Below are 22430 nucleotides of genomic sequence, written 5' to 3'. Positions count from 1 at the left end.
AGCTAAATACCTTCATTGTTATAATCAGGGGAGAGCTAAATCCAATCTTCACACATCCTCTGAAGGTGTCAACTCTTTTCATAGGATTCACAAGTTTCTGATTGATTGGGTTAACATGGTGGAGCTCTCAAAGTAAGTGACTGTGAACTCCTTATTTAGTATTAAGTAGTGTTTAAGTAGGGGGTATTTTCAGTTTTTGGTTGGTTCAATTAAAAGTTTGCTGATTGATAGACAAAAAATGTTTGATTCACACTTCACAAAATCATTTGGCTAACATCAGAGCCTATAAGTCAGGAGACTTAGACTTTCACTTAGAAGTAAGTGTATTCATATATAAAGAGAATCCTTCTCTTTTAGAACATTATGTAGAATGTTTGTGAAATTATTCACCCTGTTTTACGCATAATTTGATATTGATATTCAGATAATCTATGAAAATTATGTCTCTGTGTTTTCATCAAATGAAATAATATAATGATAAGTCTTAATAATCTTAACTGGGTGGATCTGTTGTCAGGTGTCGGGAAGGCTTCAGTTCAAATCTGGCTGAGATACTTCTTAGCTGTGTGATACTGGGCAAGTCACACAATCTCTGATTGCCTGACCAAATGATCCACTGGGGAGGGAAATGGAAAACCAGAAGAAAATCCCCTGCATAACTATGTCCATTGAGTCTCAAAGAATGGAACACAACTGAATGTCTATCAACAACAATAACAAAATTAATAAATATCTATGATTATGAATTCTATTATTATTACTTATACTATAGAACAGAGCACCTTATATGATATTAGCATATGAATAGGATACACCTTTCAGGACATCCCCCAAGACTATGCCTTGATGTAACAAATCAAATGCTTTTTATTTTTGTCATCCATGAGAATAAACATATTGAGATCTGGTTTAATCTACAAAATTGTCCATGAAAGGCCATCTGTTCCCTTCTCATGTTTTCTTGAAGAATACCTCTCAATTCAATTCAACTTGACAGCTTTCATTAATCACTTCTATGTATTAGGTATTAAGCTAGACTCTGGTGATAGAATTTTCTTAAGTCCTTGCCCTCAAGGACCTTACATTTCTGCTAGGAAAAGACAGCTTTCAATTGAATACAAATTATAAATAAGGTAAAAGGAGATTGTTTCAAGAAGGAAAAAAAAATTACTTGGCTATTCAGAAAAGTAATCCATATAGAAACTAACTTCTGATTGCTTTTAAGGAAGCTACAGATTCTGTGAAACAGAAGGTTGAAAGGAGAACAATCCAGGTTTGTGGATTGGCATTCCCATCTAACAGACCAATTTGAATACATTGGAGAATATGCAAAGAGCAAATTAAAATAAGACTGTATGAACAAATTGCAGAGCTTAGGCTAAGGATTTAGAATTTTATCTTACAGACAAAAGCAAAACTATTGTATAGGAAATATATGAAATATAGAAAAAATAGAAATTTTGGTGTAGAGGATTGACAAGGTTAGATGTTTGTTGGAATTCTATCATAGATGATTGAAACTTTGAAAACTGATGAATTTTAAAAAAAGATAAAGAGTAAATAAAGAGAAAGGTGTCCAGGGACCAGTGAATCACAGAAGAATGGGAATATAGAAAAAGATTATGAAAAGGGACAGCAATCTGATAGGAAGAAAATTGAGAAAGAGAAGTGTCATGAAAGTCAAGGGAGAAGCATTTGTCCAGAAGGAATAAATTACTGAGAGTATAAAAACATTATGGCAGGTCAGGAAATAGCACAGAGAAAAAGGCCATTGGATTCACCAGGTAGGAAACTGTTAGTAATATTGGAGAGAGAGAGAGAAGTGGATGGAGTTCAGATATTAAGGTATTGTTAAATGAGGAAAAGATGGAGGAATAGAGGTAGCACACACTGACATACTTTTCTAAAAATTTGGCTTTTATAGGAAGGAGCAAAAGGTATAGGGTAATAGCTTGAAAGTCTAGCATAATCAAGTAGTTATTTTCGGTATGGAGAACTGAACATGTTTGTAGACAATGGGGAATGCATATATGGCTACCGAGTGATAGATAATTAAAGAAAGAGACCTAATGATCAAATTTCAAAGTAAAAATAAGATCATCTAAAAATCTGAAAAGAATCTTAAAAAAATAATAATAAACCTTAACTTTAATCTTAGAATTAATACTGTACATTGGTTCCTAGGCAGAAGAGTGGTAAGGGATAGGCAATGCAGGTTAAGTGGCTTGCCCAGGGTCACACAGTTCAGAAGTGTCTGAGGCCAGATTTAAGCCTAGGACCTTGCATTTCAAGGCATGGTTCTCAATCCACTTAACATTGACTACATCATTGTACGCCTGCGAGACATCCAGGATGTAAAGATCACCAGAGCCATGAGAGGAGCTGAATGCTGGACAACCACCAATTGGTTAGAGCGACTCTTCAAATGCACATTGCGCCTCGCCAACCAAAACGTGCCCAGACAGTTCGCACATTTTACAACGTGAGTCGTCTTAGAGATCCATCTTATTTGCAAACATTCCAGTCCTGCCTGGACAACAAGCTGTCTGCCAAGGGACCACTCACTGGAAGCTCAACCGAGAAATGGAACCAGTTCAGAGATGCAGTGAAGGAAACATCAAAGGCAGTCCTAGACCCAAAACAGCAACCACCAGGACTGGTTCGACGAGAACAACACTGCTATTGAAGACCTATTGAGCAAGAAGAACAAAGTCTTTATGGAGTGGCAAAATAACCCAAACTCTGCTCCTAAAAAGGACAGATTCAAGTCTCTCCAAGCCATGGCGCAGCGTGAGATCAGGAAGATGCAAGACCAATGGTGGGAAAAAAAGGCAGAAGAAATCCAGCGGTTTGCTGATACGAAAAACTACAAACAATTTTTCAGTGCCCTCAAGACTCTCTTTGGACCATTAAAACCCACCACCACTCCCTTGCTATCCTCTGACGGTGACACTCTCATAAAAGATAAAAAAGGCATCAGCAACAGGTGGAAAGAACACTTCAGTCAGCTTCTCAACCAACCCTCTTCAGTCGACCAAAGCGCCCTTGACCAGATCCCCCAAAACCGCTCCATTGAACAACTTGACGTCCCTCCTTCAATAGAGGAAGTCCAAAAAGCCATTAAACAAATGAGTGCAGGCAAGGCACTGAGTAAAGACGGATCCCAACTGAGGTGTACAAGGCCTTAAATGGAAAGGCGCTCCAGGCATTCCACATAGTGCTGACCAGCATATGGGAAGAGGAAGACATGCCCCCAGAACTCAGAGATGCCTCCATCATAGCCCTATACAAGAACAAAGGCTCATGAACAGTCTGTGACAACTACAGAGGCATCTCACTACTCTCCACTGCTGGAAAGATCCTCGCCCATGTTATACTCAACAGACTCCTGTCATCTGTTTCAGAGCAGAACCTGCCTGAATCACAATGTGGCTTCTGACCAGATTGCAGCACCATCGATGTGGTCTTCATGGTGAGGCAAATGCAGGAAAAATGCCTTGAGCAGAACCTGAGTCTCTACATTGTCTTCATAGACCTGACAAAGGTGTTCGACACAGTGAACAGGGATGCATTGTGGGTGATCCTCAACAAGCTCGGTTGCCTAGCAAAATTTGTCAAACTGATCCAGCTCTTTCATGTCGACATGACAGGGGAAGTCCTATTTGGTGGAGAGACTTCAGATCACTGCAACATCTCCAATGGTGTGAAACAAGGCTGTGTCCTTGCTCTGGTACTATTCAACCTATACTTCACCCAAGTATTACGACATGCTGTGATGGATCTAGACCTGGGCATCTACATCAAATACCGACTGGATGGCTCACTATTCCACCTTTGCCGCCTGACTGCAAAAACAAAGACAACAGAGAGACTCATCCTGGAAGCTCTCTTTGCAGATGACTGTGCTCTCATGGCCAACCAAGAAAATCATCTCCAAACCATTGTGGACAGGTTCTCCACCGCAACAAAACTGTTTGGCCTGACTATCAGCCTCAGCAAAACAGAGGTGCTGTTCCAACCTGCACCAGGGAGGCCAATGAACCAGCTGTGCATTACAATCAATGGCACGCAGCTTTCTAACGTCAACACTTTCAAGTACCTGGGCAGCACCATTGCCAACGATGGGTCCCTAGACCACGAGATTAATGCTAGGATCCAACAGGCCAGCCAGCCACTTGGGCGGCTGCGCTCCAAAGTCCTCCAACACAGCAGTGTAAGCACCGCGATGAAGCTTAAAGTGTATAACGCAGTGGTCCTCAGCTCGCTCCTGTACAGTTGTGAGACATGGACACTGTACCGGAAGCATATGAAACAGCTGGAACAATTCCACCAACACTCCCTCCGGTCAATCATGAGGATCCGATGGCAGGACCGAATCACCAACCAGGAAGTCCTCGACAGAGCCAACTCCACCAGCAATGAAGTCATGGTCCTCAAAACCCAGCTACGATGGTCTGGACACGTCATCCGCATGGACCCACAGCGAATACCAAGACAGGTATTCTATGGTGAACTATCAGCTGGACTCGGGAAACAAGGCCGACCAAAGAAAAGATTCAAGGATCAGCTAAAGTCCAACTTGAAGTGGGCTGGCATTACACCAAAGCAACTAGAACTTGCTGCCTCTGTCAGAAGCAGCTGGCGAGCCCACGTTAACCATGCCGCCACCACGTTTGAAGATGAGCGATGTTGACGTCTTGCTGCTGAGCGTGAACGCGGACACCAGGCCACAACCGCACCTCCCATGCCCCATGTGCCACAAACTGTGCGCCTCAGCCTTTGGACTCCAAAGCCACATGAGGGTACACCGTAGATGAAACTGCACAAAGACAATAGTCATTCTCGATCACAGAGAGACTACTATATACTCTACTATACATAGAATATTCCCAATAAGACTTTGTACAGAAGAGAAAGTAAGTTAATAATTTTGATGTCTAATATTGAAAAATAATACATATAATCTTTTTTAATTCTTCTAGATTTACCACTTGTTAGAGGTATCTTTAAAATCAGTCTCTCAAGACTTTCCAAATTATGTCAATTCTGCACAAATTAGTTCTATTGGCCAAGGTCATCTTCCTATTTCATTTTCTAAAGATTAATTTCCATCACCAAAGGCATGAATAAAATACTGACATATTAGAGTACAAATATGATAGATGCATTATCAATGATCAGAATATATTTTTGTAATAATGATGGTGATAGCAACTAGTTATATCATTTGATATGTACATAAATTGGAAAACAGTATGGAAAAATTAAGCTTAGACCACCATCTCACACCCTATACCAAGATAAATTCAGACTTAATGACTTAAGTATAAAGAGGCAAATTATAAGTAAATTAGAGGAACATAGAATGATATACCTTTCAGATCTATGGGAAAGGAAAAAATTTAAGACCAAGCAAGAGATAGAGAACATTTCAAAATGAAAGATGAATAATTTTGATTATATTAAATTAAAAGTTCTTGTACAAACAAAACCAATGCAACTGAAATTAGAAGGGAATCAACAAACTGGGATAAAATTTTTATAACAGAATTCTCTGACACAGGTCTAATAGCTCTACAGGGAACTAAGTCAAATGTACATTTCACTTCCCCAAATCAAGCCATCCCCAACTGGTAAATGTTCAAGGGATATGAATAGGTAGTTTTCAGATGAAGAAATCAAAACTGTCAATAATCACATGAAAAACTGTTCTAAATCTTTCCTGAATGGAGAAATGCAAATCAAAACAACTCAGTGGTACCACTTACACTTGACAGATTAGCCAATATGACAATAAAAGTAAATAATAAATGTTGGAGGGGATATGGCAAAGTTGAGACACTAATATATTGCTGTAGTTATGAATTGATCCAAACACTCTAAAAGGCAATTCGAATTATGCATGCCCTTTGATGAAGAAATAACACTACTGGGTTTGTACCCTATAGAGATAAAAAAAATTTTGTGCAAAAATATTTATAGCAGCTCTCTTTGTGGTGGCAAAGAACTGGAAAATTAGGGGGTTTCTTAATTGAGGAATGGCTGAACTAATTGTGTTATATGATGGTGATGTAATACTAATGGGCTATAAGGAATGATGAACTGCTTGATTTCTATATGAACTGGAAAGATCTCCATGAACAGATACAGAATGAAATGATCAGAACCAGGAGAACATCGTACACAGTAACTAAAACATTATGGAACTATCAAATGTGATTGACTTTGCTACTAATAGCAATGCAATTATCCAGGACATTACGAGATTTATGAGAAAGACTATTTTTACAAAAAATGAATAATATGGAAATAGGTATTGAGTGATAATATATATATAACTCATTGGAATTGTTTGTCAACCCCAAGAGGGGGAAGGGAAGAAGAGAAGGAGAGAACATAAATTATTTAACCTTGGAAAAATACATAAAATAAATATTTTTTAAAAATACCTATTCCAAGGGATACCTAGTCCAAGATCAGGAAGAAGTAGATTAAGTTGTTTTAAGTATTCAGACAAAGCGATGGAGTTTGCCACTAATATCAGTCTTGTTAATCTCTCACTTCTTGAATGATTCAGTCCTTCAAAGGTTATAATAATTTCTATATGAAAGATATATTTATTACAAGTTTAACTCCAAGAGCAGTGTGCTACTCTAGGTACATGAATCTCCACCTTCTGACAAATGGAAACTAGGAAAGATATTCCAAATTAATTACACGAGTGTTCTATCCAAGAAACATATGAGCCAGGTAAGGGACTTGGGAGAGAGCTGAGGAGAAAGATAATAAAAAAGAAGAGAAAAACATTATATTCTCCAAAAGTCTTATGGTGTTTTGGAGAGGATAGGTTTTCATTGTATGAAATTATTTCAGATACCTAGCAGTGTAATAGAACTCTTGTATTCATTTAAATGCCAATGTCAGTGATTTTTCTTAAACTACCTAAACAAATCCATTTTCTCAGCATATTTTTAAGCAGTCACCTTCATGGACACCACAAATTTTTTTTTTCAAAAATAAGACATTAAATAGGCTGAAAATATTTTATTTTCCATCCCACCTGCAATGTATGGTGATACTAAAGAAAGGTGTTTGTCCAGGCTCAGGTAATAGTCTTAATTATGTAAGATGAAATAATTGATGCATAATTTGGGAAATGTAATTTTTTGACTGTCAGCTCCCTTTACAAAGAGATTTTCCATTAAAGTTTGGGGAACCTGATAATCTTTTCCTTTTTTCAAACATAGTATGGGACAGTAGAAAAGCATTGGCCACACTGATTCAGGAGGTAAGGAATTCAAAATATCATGGTGACTCAGAGTTCAATCTTACAAGTTATTTTTTAAAAGCAAATCCTATATCCCATTTATAATACCCAAGAGAAGTAAATATTTACTTTCTAAGGCAGAGGGACTCAGGCAGAGCTGCTCCCCTTCCCCTCTCCACTGTGCCTGAAGATTTTTTTCCCCTTCACCCACAGCTCTGCCCAGTAGCCCAATGGGAGTGCATGGGGCGGGGTAAAGTGGGTAACTCACAGGCAGTAGAGCTGGAGGGGAGCTGAGAGCTTGGACCATCCCCCTCCCTCTCTCTATACTCACTGAAGACATTCCTCACTTCATCCACCTCTCTGCCCAACCTCCCATTGGGAGAGTTTTCAATTTCCCATGTGTGTGTGGGAAGAGTAGGCAGGGCACACCTAGCACTTGGTGTCGGAGAGGCTCACAGCACTTGGTCTGGGGGTGGGTGGGATGAGGGCCTGGCCTGGCACTCCATCCCTAAAAGGTTCAACATCATGTATATAAATATAAATATATATATATATATATGTATATATATATATGTATATATATATATAATCTCTAGATCTAGATAGAATCTGGGTATAAATGTAATTAAAACATAATTAATTTTTTAATCTGTCACACTACATTATGCAGTCATATTATATTTCTAGATAACTGCATAGCAAGATCTTTGTTCAGTGAATATAGTCACAGATTCACAAAATTTCAGAACTGAAAAGACCTCAGATGTCATTTAGTCTAACCTATAGCTGGACAAAGATATCCTCCAAATAATTTGATCTCACAATTATATAGAATGACAAGTATTTATTTCCTAGCAACTCTATAAGATAGACAGCACAAGCATTATTATTCCCCTATAGAAGTTGAATGTGATCCTCTGAGGTAAATGTAAAAAAAAATGACAGGAATCTCGGGCAGGATTTTGAGCTTAAATTCAGTCCAATAAGAGAGAGCTCATATACCACTTTCTATGTGGATCTTTCTTGATTCCCTCCTCACCGTCATCTTTAATATTAGGCTTAAGAACTATCTTCTTCCTGAAGATTTCTTTGTCCACCTCCCACAATACTTTGTATACACAAACACATATACTACATACACTGAAATGGTTATATCAATTGATGAATAAATATTAAGAATCTATTATGTGCCATGAAGTATGCTAATGCTGAGGATACAAAAGAAAGCAAATGGTCCCTGACCTAAAGGAGCTTTCATTCTACTGGGAAAGACAATATGCAAACAACTCTCTAAAAACAAATTATTTACAGTATCAATTGCAAATAATTAATAGAAGGAAGGCTTTAGAATTTAAGGTGATTTGGAATGTCTTTCCTAAAGAAGATAGGATTTTAGCAAGATCTTGAATGAAGTTAGGAAAGCCAGAATGTGAAGATAAGGAAGGAAAACATTCCATGAATGGAGACAGTCAACAAAAATACCCAAAGTTCAAGATAGGTTGTCTTCTTTGAGGAACAAAAAGGAAGTCAGTGTAAATAGATCAAAGATTAGAGGGATGGGGGGGGGGGATGGGGTGAGGCATAAAAGGATTAGACATACAAGAGAATAAATAAAAAATATAAGGGCTCCATAAAGAGATATGAGAGTCATCTTCACAGATGATAATCAAATTCATGGAAGCTGATGAGATCAACAAGGATATGAAGGAAGAAGAGAAGATGGTCCAGGATTGAGTCCTTTGGGATATATACATTTAATGGGTGTGAAATGAATGAAAATTCAGCAAAGGAGATAGAGGAGTGTGGTCAGATAGGAAGGAAGAGAACAAGTAGAGTGGCATCAAGAAAACACAGAAAGTAATATCAAGATGAGTTTGCAGAGAGGTTGAGGAGAATAAAAAATAAGAAAAGGCCATTAGATTTGGCAACTAAGAGTTAATAACATCAGCAAGAATAGTTTCCATCTAATGATTAATTAGGAAGCCAGATTATAATGGGTTATATGTGGATTGACAAGAGAGAAAGTGGAGGCACCTAGTGTCAATGGTCATTTTGAAGAGTATATCTACTAAGGGTAGCCTCACCCATTAGATTATAAGCTGCCTAAATAAAGGGACTGTCACTTTTGTCTTTCTATCTTCAGCATTTTTAGCCGTGTCTCACAAAAAAAAGGATTTAATAAATGCTTATAGATAAATTAAAATAGTTTTATTATGACATGATGTTTACTGGCACAACTAATTGATTTGATTATTTAGATTGAATTTGTTTAATATTGGGGCATAGGACTCAATGTTGACCTTAATACATGATTGTAAAGGAGTGGAGACAAGGCATTTCTTAATCATCCCCAACAATGAGTTAGGAAGATCATTTGAATCCTAGAGACATGCTACTCACTTACACACTTACTCACTCCCCTGTGGTCTCAAGGGAAAAGAAATCCCAATATTTCGAAGTACATGGATGCATGCAGTTTGGGAGATGATTAAGGGGTATACTGTCAAAGTGACAGCAATATGTTGTGGCTAAGAGGGAACAGCAAAGGAAATAATAAATCTGTGCTATATCAGATGGTAGAACTACTTCGGAAAACCTGAAAAAAAGAACCGATCAAATGGAGACCAGAGAATCTTTGAATGTAGAGATCAATCCTTACTACCATTGAGAGAAATAGAAGTTTGCAAGATTAGCTCTTCTTTTTACTCTTGTTTTCTATTAAAATCCCTATAATCTTGCCATCATTAATCACTAATGTTTGTCCTTCCTCCAAAACAATTACTCATCTTTGGCTAATATCCATCAAATACTTCAATAGAAGCATGGTGGCATTGATTAATCAATTCAGAGTTATTTATAAAGTGCCTACTATTGATGTGAAAATCTAGTAATAATGATTGCAGCTGTTACACCTTCTCATTCTCCAAAATTCTTATCTGCATCTTTCTATAAATCTCCTGAATGATTCATCTAATGTGCTAGTGTGAGAGGTTTTCCCTTGATGCTCTTGGCATTCTTTGTATACCAGTGCAACAATGGAACTGTTCTTTTGCTCTATCTCACTCTCTTTTTCCAGTCCTATGTACTGGATGATATATGTTGTCATTTCTCAGATGCTAAACATCATTACCAGTATACTTCATTATGATCTAATCATAGTGTAAATGCTTTACTTTTCACTTTGGTTGTTTGTCCTCTATGTACTTGGCTTCATTATTGTTGTCTATCATTGATTATTGGCTCCTATAATAGAGGCTCTTCATTTTAGGTCTTTACCCCTTGACTTTCAGTAAATCTTCTTGTACTCTGTATTCAACATGAAAAGAAATAAATTCTAGATTTTACTATACATCACATAAGAAATATAACAAAAAGATTATTTAATTTAAATAGAATACTATGGCCACTTGAGAGTCATCTTGGGATAGTAGCTCTAGAGCCAACTTTGAAGCCAGGAAAATCTGTGCTCAAGTCTTACTTCAGCCACATTCTAGCTGTTACCCTAGGCAAGTGCTCTAATCAATTTTCTTTTTTTAGTTTTTTTTCAGATTATATTTTTCCAGATTACAATTCTAAATAATCATTTTTTGACATTTTTAACCATGTTTTCTCTATCGCTACTACTCATTCTCCCTTCCAAGAAAGTATGTGAGATGATATACTAACACATATATCTCAGTTCATCAGATTGTGAAACAAGACACATATTGATAAACTTATAGAAAAACTAATGGAGGTAATAAAATGCAGGATGTTATGCTTTAATCTGCTTTCAGATTTAATCAGTTTCTTCTATGACAGTGGTCTAGTCAATTCTCAGTGACTCTAAGTGGTAAAGTACCTAGCATAGGACTATGAAGAAATTAAAATTCCAGAATATATTTTAATGTTGGAGATGGTACTCTCTGTATATTATTCATATTATTTTTGGTTGAAAGGGGTTATTATGAGGTTAAAATGAAGCAATGCAATTTAAGTACCCCAAGTGCTTTTTCTCTCTCTCTGCATATAAATATATATATATATATTTGTTTTTTAATAATAGCTTAATGGCCTTGGAAATTTATATATATTTATATACATGCATTAATATATATATATAATTAGAGAGAGAGATTCTGTATAGTTTCATATATACATATGAAAACTATTACCATTATGCCCAATGTGTGATCTTTGAAATATCAGAGTAGAAAAGTATAGAATGTTGTAAATAGAAACAAATATGGTAATATCTGTACTCCAAGGAACTCAAAACACTTTTTTATGTGAAGTAGAATGGTATTATAGAAGGAAGACTGCCTTTTGAATCACAATGCTTGTGTTATTTTCCAACTTTGCTACTTACTAGCTGTGTTATTGGGCTGGTTCCATTCAACTGCATTAACCTTAGTCTCCTCATCTGTAACAATCATTGGAGGAAATTATTTCTAAGTTCCTTTTCAGCTTTTCATCATAGGACCACATTTCCTTTTGGATACTGAATCTGTTATTTTGTTTTTTAATAGCAGTCTGATGCCCTTGGAGCTATGGATATTGTTGCATTCTATAAATTTGCAAAAATGTCCAAGGACTACTGGGAAGTAAACAGGATCCACTTCCCAATGATAGAAGCAATCTTTTATAGAAGAACTATTCAACAGCAGGTTTAACCTTCTGATTGCCTTTATAATTTAATCATGTAATCCAGGCATGACTTTAAAAAAATATGGTTTTGGTATATCTCTTTATAGAGTTGACTTTTACCTTTTTGAAAGGAAAGAACATTTCTAAAGTCTAATGAAAATATGGTCACCATAAGGAGAAAGGAAATCCTCATGAATATAGCTGCTTAGAAATGATGCCAATTTTCCTTTTAGATCAAGATGAATGTGCTGTTTATGGGACTTGCAGCCAAACCTGCATAAATACGTATGGGTCATATGTTTGTAGCTGCGTGGAAGGGTACCTAATGCAAGTTGACAACAAGTCTTGCAAGGCCAAAAATGGTAAGTTGAAATCTTTCATGTCCTTCATGAACCTTAATATTTTTTTTTGTTTCCTTCCATTCTGTTTCTTTCCCTGATAAATGAGTTAGAGCCATATGTACCAAGTAGGGATAGATTTTCTTTCACTTTAATGCACTGATTCATAATTGGAAACCTGGGACAGCTCTTTCAATTGTCAGTGATCATTATAAAACTCCTTCACTTAAGGAAGGTTTCTGATTAGCAAGAGGCAGTTCAAAAGATAGAGATTAATTGATGTGAACTATTTATTCCAGGTAAAACTGTTGGGGAGGGAGAAAGGGGAGTCTCTGCCATTTAGTTTGTGCATTTCATATTCCACATTTCTTTCCTTCCTTCCCAGGGAATTTAGCTTGATGGCAGGGCCTTTTTATATAGTGCCTAACTCTGAACTATTAATACATATTGTTGAATTCATCCTATGATAGGCTTCTAACAATTGCCTATTACTTTTTTTTAAGGGTATTTAGCATGGGGTAATCACTTGGGATATTATATATGAGATTCTATCTGGCTGCTTCTAATGTCCCTGCAGTCTGATTTCATTTCATGCATTTTCATATTATTTTGTATTGATTAATTAATGAAGTTTTTTTCCCCTTTCATTAGCAATTAGTAAATTAAGCATGAGATGGGATTTTCTTTTCTAAATCTAGATGGAACTAAATATTTCACTCATTGAAGCTGCAGTTCTCTATTCCACAAAATATATTGAATTTTGAAAATTATCTATGGAATTAAATGGGAAGAATTTGTATTTCTTTTTTTTCTGTTCTTTTCTCTCTTTTACTTCTTGGAGTTATAGAGGCTGTTTAGGAAAGTTCTACTTTTTAGGCAAAACCTTGAGGAAATTAGGTTAGAGTATATTTATGTTCTTGTTTTCATTTCCTTCCATTGAGATTTCAGATTTAAAATATTGATGGACTGAAGAAGGAGAACAGTTATCCTTTGTGGGTTCTATTGATTCACACAATATTGCTATGAATACACAAGGATAGTATATAATCTGATAAGCTCTCCATACTGAGGCACTTGCTCTCTCTCCACTCTAGGAGGATGCCACTTGTGAATGAAAGAATGTTATAGGAGTTAGATGATAGATGATAATGTAATATAGAACCCAGGAGATTTGATAACTTTTGAAGTGATAATGGGATATTCAGATCTTTTTGCCTCTAGGTCATTGGCTTAAATACAATATTGGTTCAAAATAAAATATATAGTCACCATATGAAGGTTTACTGATATCTAAAACTTAAATGACATGATTTGCTGGTTAAATATATTTAATAGTCAAAAGCCTATAAGGCATACAAGGTGGTATCTGAATAAAGAACAAAATGGACAGTTTGACCAATAATTTCTACAATTCCATGGGGTAATATACTTTTTTGCCTTGAATAAAAAAAAGTTGTTAAATAATCCTTTTATAGGTATAGAGACATGGTATTATGATATTAGCAGCTCTGTTATTTGGATGTTTGCTTAAACATTCATTTTTATTGACAAAGAGTACATCAGTTATTGAGTGTGTGTATATGTGTATGTATGTGAGAGAGAGAGGGAGGGAGGAAGGAAGGGAAGTTTGTCTATGTGCTATCATACTTACAACCAGTCCTGCTCATGAGAGTAGAACCAGGGATCTTTATCACTCCTTTGTCTTGAGTGATTAATCTAGAACATCCATCAAAGTATTCCATTAGACCCTAGAACCATCATATGCTTGATCATGAACAAATACAGGATGGAAATGTCTAGATAATATTTGCTATAAATGAGATCTGTATATATTAATGAACTAAATGTTTAAATTGAGTCAATGGTATGAAGAGCTACAATGATCCCTCAAGAAAAAAAAGCAAAGTCAAAATTTAAGCCAAAGAAATTAAATCTCAAAATACCCTCAACTCCACAACTATCCACCACTCCAACAGTTACCTTAGGCTACCTTAAGAGAACCTCAGTAACAAGTATGAAATAAAAAACAGCACTATACCCTACACTAGTAGGACCACATTTGAATTATTATATTAAAACCTGGGCACTACATTTAGGAAGTATATTATTAGGTTCTAGAGTTTCAAGAAGACCAACCAGTATGGTAAAGGAATTGGAAACATTGCCTTAGGAAGGTTAAATTAAAGGAACTGAGCAGGGTTAGCTCAGGAAATTGAAATTTTAGAAAGGACATGATAGCTATCTAAATATATGCACAATTGTCATCTGAAAAAAGGATTTCAATTGTTCAAGTTGAACCCAGAGATCAGATATAGGAATCTGAGATTGGGTATCACGAAGAATCATTTAAGTTGCTTCTGAAATACTTGTTGAATTGAATATAGGTTTGATGCCAGGTGATATTTTTTAATGATCATTGTAATCACTAGTAGAATCATCTATCTCCTTTGGGAGTCCTCATCAGTTAAGGTATTCAAGCTCTGGATGAACACTTATCTAGGATGTGGAAGGAATTCTTGTTCTCAAATCAATTGGACTTCATGACCCTTAAAATCCTTTTTCAAATCAATTCATTTACAACTTCAAGAAGGAATGTTCTTGACAAGTTGATAATTAGTGAGGTTCAGATACATTTATATTTGGTAAAGCATAAGAAACTTCACATGTTATACTTTCTAGGTACCTGAGACAATGAAAATGCATAAATGTATAGAAGATCATTACAAAGAGAAAAAATGGTGGGCACCTAGTGTAGTAGAGGCTAGGGAGAGAGAGAGAGCTTGTAAACAAAGATGCAAGGTTGGAGACCTAGCTCTAGCTGTCAATCAAGAGAAGATTCCAACAGAATGTTCCCAGGAATGGCAGTTGGGGGTTTCTGGCCACACTGAGGGGAAGAAGCAGGATCTAAAAGGCTTTGGACTTTGTCTCTGGCTCTGAGCAGTTGAAGTTGACAAGAAGAAGAAACTTGGCTTTTGAGTTGATGTTCTATTTGAGAGTTGAGCTGGCCAGGAGAAACTTAGAGACTTTGAACTTTGTTTTTCTCTGGGGTTGAAGCTGAGAAAGGAGACAAGCCAGGCTGACAGTTGTCCTCCATCTCCCTAACTGTCTTAGAGTCATAGTTTGTGATTGGAATACTTCCTCAAACCTTCCTAAAATTATCCCTGTAGTTTAGGGAAATCCTCATTCCTCTTACCTCAGTTTCCTATCCTGTTATCCCAATAAAGCCCTTGACTTAAAAAAGGAAAGGAAAAGAATACCTTTATAGTTTATTCAAGTGGGGAGGGAAGGAGCCAAAGGCTTCAAGAAGAACTAGGTGTAGAGGGTTGGTAAGGGAGGGAGTGAAAGGAAGGAGGAGATTATAAAGATATACTGATCCATCAGCCATCAGTAGGGATCAGCAGGCAAACCCCAGAGTAAACCCCAGCAAACCCCAGAGTAAACCCCAATCCTCTGGGTACCAGCATCCCTGTGTGGCAACATCCCTGTGTGGCATCCCTCAGCATTTCTCATTTCTACCACCATTACAAACAAGCAGCCTCAGGTCCCCTCTAGCAGCTCTTTCTAGTCACAGCCAGAGAACAGCAGTGATTGCAGAAGAATCAGTTTCCCCCCAGTTTATCTCTCTATTTCAATAAGAAATAGTTTTCTCTCAGTTTATATCTCTGTTTCAAGTGGCACTCCAGATGGGACAACTTGCATTTTTCCATAATATTTACCTTAATAATTTAATCTATCTATCTTAACTCTTGATTGACAGTTGGGTCTCCAGCCTTACATCTGTGTTTACAAGCTCTCTCTCAACCCAGCCTTTACTACACTAGGTAGTTCAGTGGATTGAGAGTCAGGCCCAGGAAGGTCCTGGGTTCAAATTTGGCCTCAGACACTTCCCAGCTATGTGACCCTGGGCAAGTCACTTAATCCCCATTGCCTAGCCCTTACCACTCTTCTGCCTTGGAACCAATACACAGTATTGATTCTAAGACAGAAGGTAAGGGTTTAAAAAAGAGAGAGAGAGAGAGAGAGAGAAGAATATTTATCTCTGGTAGTCACCTCAAAAAAACTGGCTAAGTCCTCAAAGTATAAGCCTGTCCTGATTGTTTAAATACATGAATTCCTAGTAAATGAGTAAATATATAACTTCTAAATAAAGAATGTCTGTCATGTACATGAAAAAATATATTTACTTTCAAATATACATACTTAAATAGTGCTGTGTGGGAGGAAAAAATATAGGAACATATAATGTCATTTTTAAAGTACCATAGCAAAGTGTTCATTACATTGGAATTGAGACACATGACTAAGAAGCCAGTCTATTTTAAAATTAAGTGTTAGGATTTGTCATTTTGAAAGGGGACTGTTAAAAAAAAACTGTCAAAACAGCTATAGGTACCTAGTGCACATCCCTGCATATTTGTGCATATATATATATATATATATGTATGTATATATAATTACTTCTCTACCCTGAAATGTGAAAGTTTTTTTTTTATTATTTCTTTAAAAAAAACACAGTTATTGTAATAGAGAAAACTGAGTTGAATTTAAAGTTCTCTAGGTTCAAAGTTGGTTCATGTAGAGTCTGGAGCTTGTAATAAAATATCCTGAGCTGCTTCCCTTCCACATTGGTAGTAGCTCAAGCTTAACAAAAACAGATTCATTGAATTCTAATTTAAGGAGTAAAATAAAAACTTAGAGAATCATAGTCATTCTCCAATATCACTAGGACATTTGATACACTTGATACATTTGATAAATCGATAATTTAATTGTTCTAAATAGCTATGAATGATGGACTTCAGTCTCATCAGGAGTAATGGAATGCACTAGAAGAGAAGAATGACCTTTTCTCACCAGAAAGTAACTTAGCCATTAAGAAAATGGAAACCATTAACTTTTCAGGTTTCTATATTCTTTCATATCATGAATTTTGCCACTAGTAGTCATCCTTTTGGGAAACATGTAGGTTATTTTGAGTTTTTGTTGGCCAAATTCCTTAAACTGAAAAGAAGTATACCAGGCTCTTAGATTTGTGTAGGTAGCAGACAAGACGCTCTCTTTGCCACCTTCTCCTCCTCCTCTTCCTCCACATACCCCTCCTATTCCTCCTCTTCCTTTTCCTCTCCCTTCTCTCTGTATTTTTCATGATTTCATCCAGGAATAGCCCAACTCTGGAATCTTTCCTAAATGACCTAAGAATCAAAACTTCTTCAGGATTTCTTTGTGGAATTTATCCAATTTACACATGTTTTTGCAACCACTGAAACTGGACAGAAGATAGCAAGAAGGGAAGTCCCAGAGGCTTCCTTCTTTCCTTTGGACTGGGTCTTAATAGCATCCTCATTGTGTTCCTTCTCCACCATTTTATAATTGCTATATGGTCACCTAACTACTATTCTGTCCATTCTTCCTTAGGCCAGGTGCTCAGTCCCCACAAACTCAGAGTCCCATTCAGGCCTGTCCTTCCCTCTAGGGAAACCCCAATTAGCATTCCAATAGGCTGATATAGGACCATTGATATGCATGCTATTCTTTTCTCCTGGACCAGTACATATTGCTATACCAGAGTATAGCACCTTTCCAGACATTTCCAAGGTATTTCTTCTGCAGTGGGATTGTACTTATTGGTGGAGAGAAAAGCAAACAATGTTTTCTTATGTGTTATAACACTTTTTTATTGATCTGCATCACAAGAAAATACTAGCCTAGGAAAGAATACATGTCTTTCATCTTCTTTACTGTATCTTAACTAAAATATAAAAAAAGGAACATCTTGTCAGTGTATTTATCAATGACACATTTGTGTGTTAGGAGTTTGATGATCAATAATCTTTGTTTTATGCTTTTGTTTTTTTCAAGGAACAGATAATTACAAAAATTTTGGCATAGTATTTATTATTTGTAATGCCACCACCAAGCCATCCTAATTAAATCTTCATTTCAGTAGGAGAGATAAGCCTTATCACATTCTAAAATTAACTTTCTTTCCTTATCTTAAATTGGGGAAATCTAATAATAAGAAAAGAGAGTTAGAGAAAGGAAACAGTTAAATTCATAGAAATTACAAGTAGAAAAGATGCATTAGGCTATTTGCTCCAGAAAAGGAATAGAAAGATTATTCCTAATTTTCCATTCCTTTGTCTCACACAGATTGTAAGCATGAATAAATTGTGAGTCTAAAAGGAGAAAGTTTAGGGATTGGGAATAAATACTTTAGACTATATTGACATCGAATTTTGTAGAAAGCATTCTTCTGGGAATCTTGGAACTCTCAATGAATTAACAATAATAAGAAATATCTTAGATCATGAGTCTCCTTAATAATATTTCCATTCATTCATAAACTTTTTTTTTCAAACTTCTAGGACAATGCTCATAAAGATTTAGGGTGAATTTGAAGTACCACTTTTTGTTATTTATTCCTAGTTTCCACAATGAAATGATTTTTATCTTAAAAAGATAATTACTATATTATATTCCTGATTATTAAATTCCATATTTTTAGTCTTCTGTGATTTCATTTTTTTTTAATTTGCTTCTAGAACCCTTCCATACAGAAGAATAAAGATTATGTTCCAATTATCAAGTTTGGTCTAGGTTTCCTGAAACAAAGAAAAAAAAATACACTTAGAGTAACCATAAATTTTCAACAAAATGTCTTTGTGTTTGGTTTACATGGTGCTTGGATAATGTAATATTTATTGGGAAAGGAAATAGGATTGGAAAATGAGGATAATGGGAGGTTTGTATGGGGTAATGAGGAGTTAAGGGAAGAGAGGGTATATAGCTTGGTGAGGCAAAGGAGGGAGATGCCCCCTGCTGAGAGGAAACAGCAGGGGTCAGATAAGGTCTTTTATTGCCTTGATGACTGAACTGATTTTCAGCTCCCTCTATGACCAGAAAAGATAGTCCACTTACCTGACTGTGAATTCAAATAATATAAAGTTTAATAATCCAGTTGGAATTGGAGTTTTTCCTTAGCTTCAGAGTATAGGGCCAGGCCCTAGAGGCTGTCGGAGGGTTTCCCACTTCCGTCTCCTCTATATCAGTCCAGTTTTGTATACTTCAGAATCTTAGCAGTAGACAAAAAGCAAACAAGAACAGGTCTAACCTTCAGAAGTGATTGGGCCTGAATCTTCCAGCTGAACCAAGAAGAGCATGCCACTCCAGACTGGGCTGAACAAGCTCCTCTCTCCTCCAACACCCGGAAGCCTGTCCCACAGGGCAGGAAGGAAGTGCTAGTCACAAGGCCCAACTGCCACTCCCAGTTGGGCCCTTTCTCCACAAACTGTCAGTCTTGTTTCCTTTCCACAATAAATAGATAACCAACTTTGCCAAATGTGTGCTCTCAGAATTTTTTTCTGGCTTTCTGTAACAATACAATAAATAAGATCTCTGCACACAGCAGATTTACATTGTTTAGGGATAATTTACTTGAAACCATGAGGAGGGATTACTTTTCAATCCTAGTATTCTTAATTTTGTTTACTTTCTAAAAATAAACTCTACTACTTTTTTTTTTAACTTAAAAAATTAGGTTAACAAACAATCATTTTAAATACAAGAAATTCTCTGAAGATCCAATAGTTGCTGCATTTTAAAATCAGAAATGTTAATTTATTGCACAAAAATATGTCTGGTTGAAGATTAAAAATAAAGAACTATTCTAAAACTAAAATAGTTCCTAATGAGTACAATCAGAAAGATGGCCACAATTATGTATATTGACTATATCATTGAGCTTTCTGTAACTTTTGGTGTTTAATTTATAACAGGACCTTTAAACAATATATGATTTTATGGTACTTGTGCTATGAATCTTTTGTAGGTATTAATAATTATGTTTTTATCCTTTAATTTAATTTCTAATCAATGTTTAATTTATTTTTGGTTCATTAACCTAGTTTAAACAAATCTAATCATCTTTTGAGATAAATAGTAAGAAAATATTCTTATAAAGAGGTTTATTATCATCTTTCTAATAAAAATATTAGCCCTTGTGAACAAGGGAAACAAGAAATTCCAGGAGACAAGCTTCCTTTATTTATTCAAAACAAAACAAACAAAAAACTTACCTCCTAACTTAGAATCAATACTGTGTATTGGTTTTAAGGCATAAGAGCAGAATCAGCTAGGCAAAGGGTCGACTTGCCCAGGATCACATAGCTAGCAAATGTCTGAGGTGAGATTTGAACCTAGGACCTCCCATATCTAGTTCTCAATCTACTGAGCCACCTAGACAAGCTTCTTTTCATAGAAATTAAATTATGCTTCCTTCCTGGTTAAAAGGGAAGATGCTATGGTGAGGAGACATAGACACTTTCAGGTATAGTCATTGTATTGGTTGGCTTTGCTCCTGTTTATGTTGCAAAGAAAAATTTATTTTGTTTTGGTATGTTGATATATCTGGAAATAATTAACATAAAACCAAAATATATACTTTTTTTCAAGAGCCATTATTTTAGTGGAAATGTTCCTACTTTGCTAGTTGGGGCATGGAATCTCTTCAACTTGACTACCCTTTCGAGAGGTTTAACCTTACAAAGAAAAGAATAATGTCAGTCCAGTCAGCAGAGTTGTTTCCCCATGGAAAAAGTGACAACCTTCTAACCAATTTCCTAGTTTTTTCTTTATTTCAACAGAAATAACCTCCAAATTTAGGCAACCATTTTTATTCTGTTTAAATTTATCCAGATGCTTGTGCCATTTTTATTCTATAGTCCATGTATTTTTCAGGTCTCTATGTACATCTAAATTATTCCATGGCGTTAACATCTATCACTGCTCTGATTGCTTATTAGATCATTAGAATAATCCCATCAATCTTAATCAATAGCTTAGGTCATCTGTTCATCAATCTACTCAACAAGTCAACACTCAAATTTTATGTTAATAAAAAGTGTTGATTCGTATAGACAAAATTGGACTAGATAACCTTCTAAGACTATGACTTTCCCAAAAGCCCAATTATTTTTGCTGACTTACAATTGTTTAATGCATTTTCATGTTTCCACATTTTATTTTTTATTATATATTTCAACAATGTAAAATTTTCATTTTCAAAATGATATCTAATTGGAAAATGTACATAAAATATTTTACAAAACTTAAAGGCATTATATTAAATTTTTTGAAACTCATTTATTAACCACTACTCTTATTAATCTATTACTATATTTATTGCACTTATACATTTATTAACTATTATTATTGTGGATACCTAGGTAGTTCAGTGGGTAGAACCTCAGACTGGGAGAAACTGAAATTCAAATACAATCTCAGGTACTTAGTAGCTATGTAATCCTTCGTAAGTCACTAAGCTTCTTTTTGCATCAGTTTCTTCATCTGTAAAACGAAGATGAAAATATCACTTATCTCCCAGGGTTGTTGGGAGAACCAATTGAGATGTTAATTCTAAAATTTTCTCAGCACAATCCTGATCACATACATAGTAAATGCTAAATGAATATCAGCTATCATTATCATTGTCCTTATTACTATGCTAGACATTGAAACAGTTGCTAGGAGACAAAGACAAAAAAATGAAAGCCTCTTCCTTCAAGCAGTTATGTTGTACTGGGGATAGAAGAGAACAAGTATAGAAATAAGTAAATACAAAGTAATTTCAGTTGGTATTAAGAACATCTGCAATTGGAAGTGTAAGGGGGAAAGGTGTTATTTATTAAAAAGGTTGGACTGGATTATTTAAGAATAGGGTTGCCAGGAATTTATATTAATTCCAAAGAGATTTATTTATAATTTATTTACAAAATATAGAAAGAATGAAGTAAGAAAATCATAGGGAGGTTAGGATAAGATATCTAGCCTAAGTGCTAAGTAATTTGCTCTTGGATGCTGGCTCAACCAGGGCAGGGAAAGTTAGTTTCAATTGGTCCCTGCAAAGCCAAGGACCTGGGGAAAACTCTCTCAAGAGGTAGGTCTCTCCTGAGGCTAGAAAATATCCAGGAAAGGAGTCAACCTTTTCATTTACCACATGCCAGTTCAAAAGGAAGAGATTTAAAAGCAGCCTCATCAGAAACAGGGTCTCAGGTCCAGTTAGCAGATTCTTCTCCAGTCTTAACTCAAACTCAGAACTCCAAGTAAAAAAACTCCACTTAGGAAGTTGTAACTCCCTTTTAAAAACACTTTTTTTTTGCATCACTTCCTGTGCCTTCCCCTAATTTTTTTTTATTAATATA

At 35.8% G+C, this 22430-nt stretch overlaps 1 protein-coding gene across 5 annotated transcripts in view; it reads left to right on the top strand.

Moving 5' to 3' along the window:
* Positions 1 to 22430, top strand: part of LRP1B (LDL receptor related protein 1B) — a 2480145-nt gene that overhangs the window by 1094237 nt on the left and 1363478 nt on the right. For all 5 annotated transcript variants that reach the window (XM_007494117.3, XM_056797188.1, XM_056797186.1 and 2 more), the window contains one exon: positions 12127 to 12255. In XM_007494117.3, the coding sequence (XP_007494179.2) occupies positions 12127 to 12255 (129 nt within the window). The remainder of the gene's footprint in view (positions 1 to 12126; positions 12256 to 22430) is intronic.

This window comes from Monodelphis domestica, chromosome 4 (assembly GCF_027887165.1).
Source record: "Monodelphis domestica isolate mMonDom1 chromosome 4, mMonDom1.pri, whole genome shotgun sequence".
Lineage (NCBI taxonomy): Eukaryota > Metazoa > Chordata > Mammalia > Didelphimorphia > Didelphidae > Monodelphis > Monodelphis domestica.
This window is presented reverse-complemented; position numbering and strand designations above follow the sequence as displayed.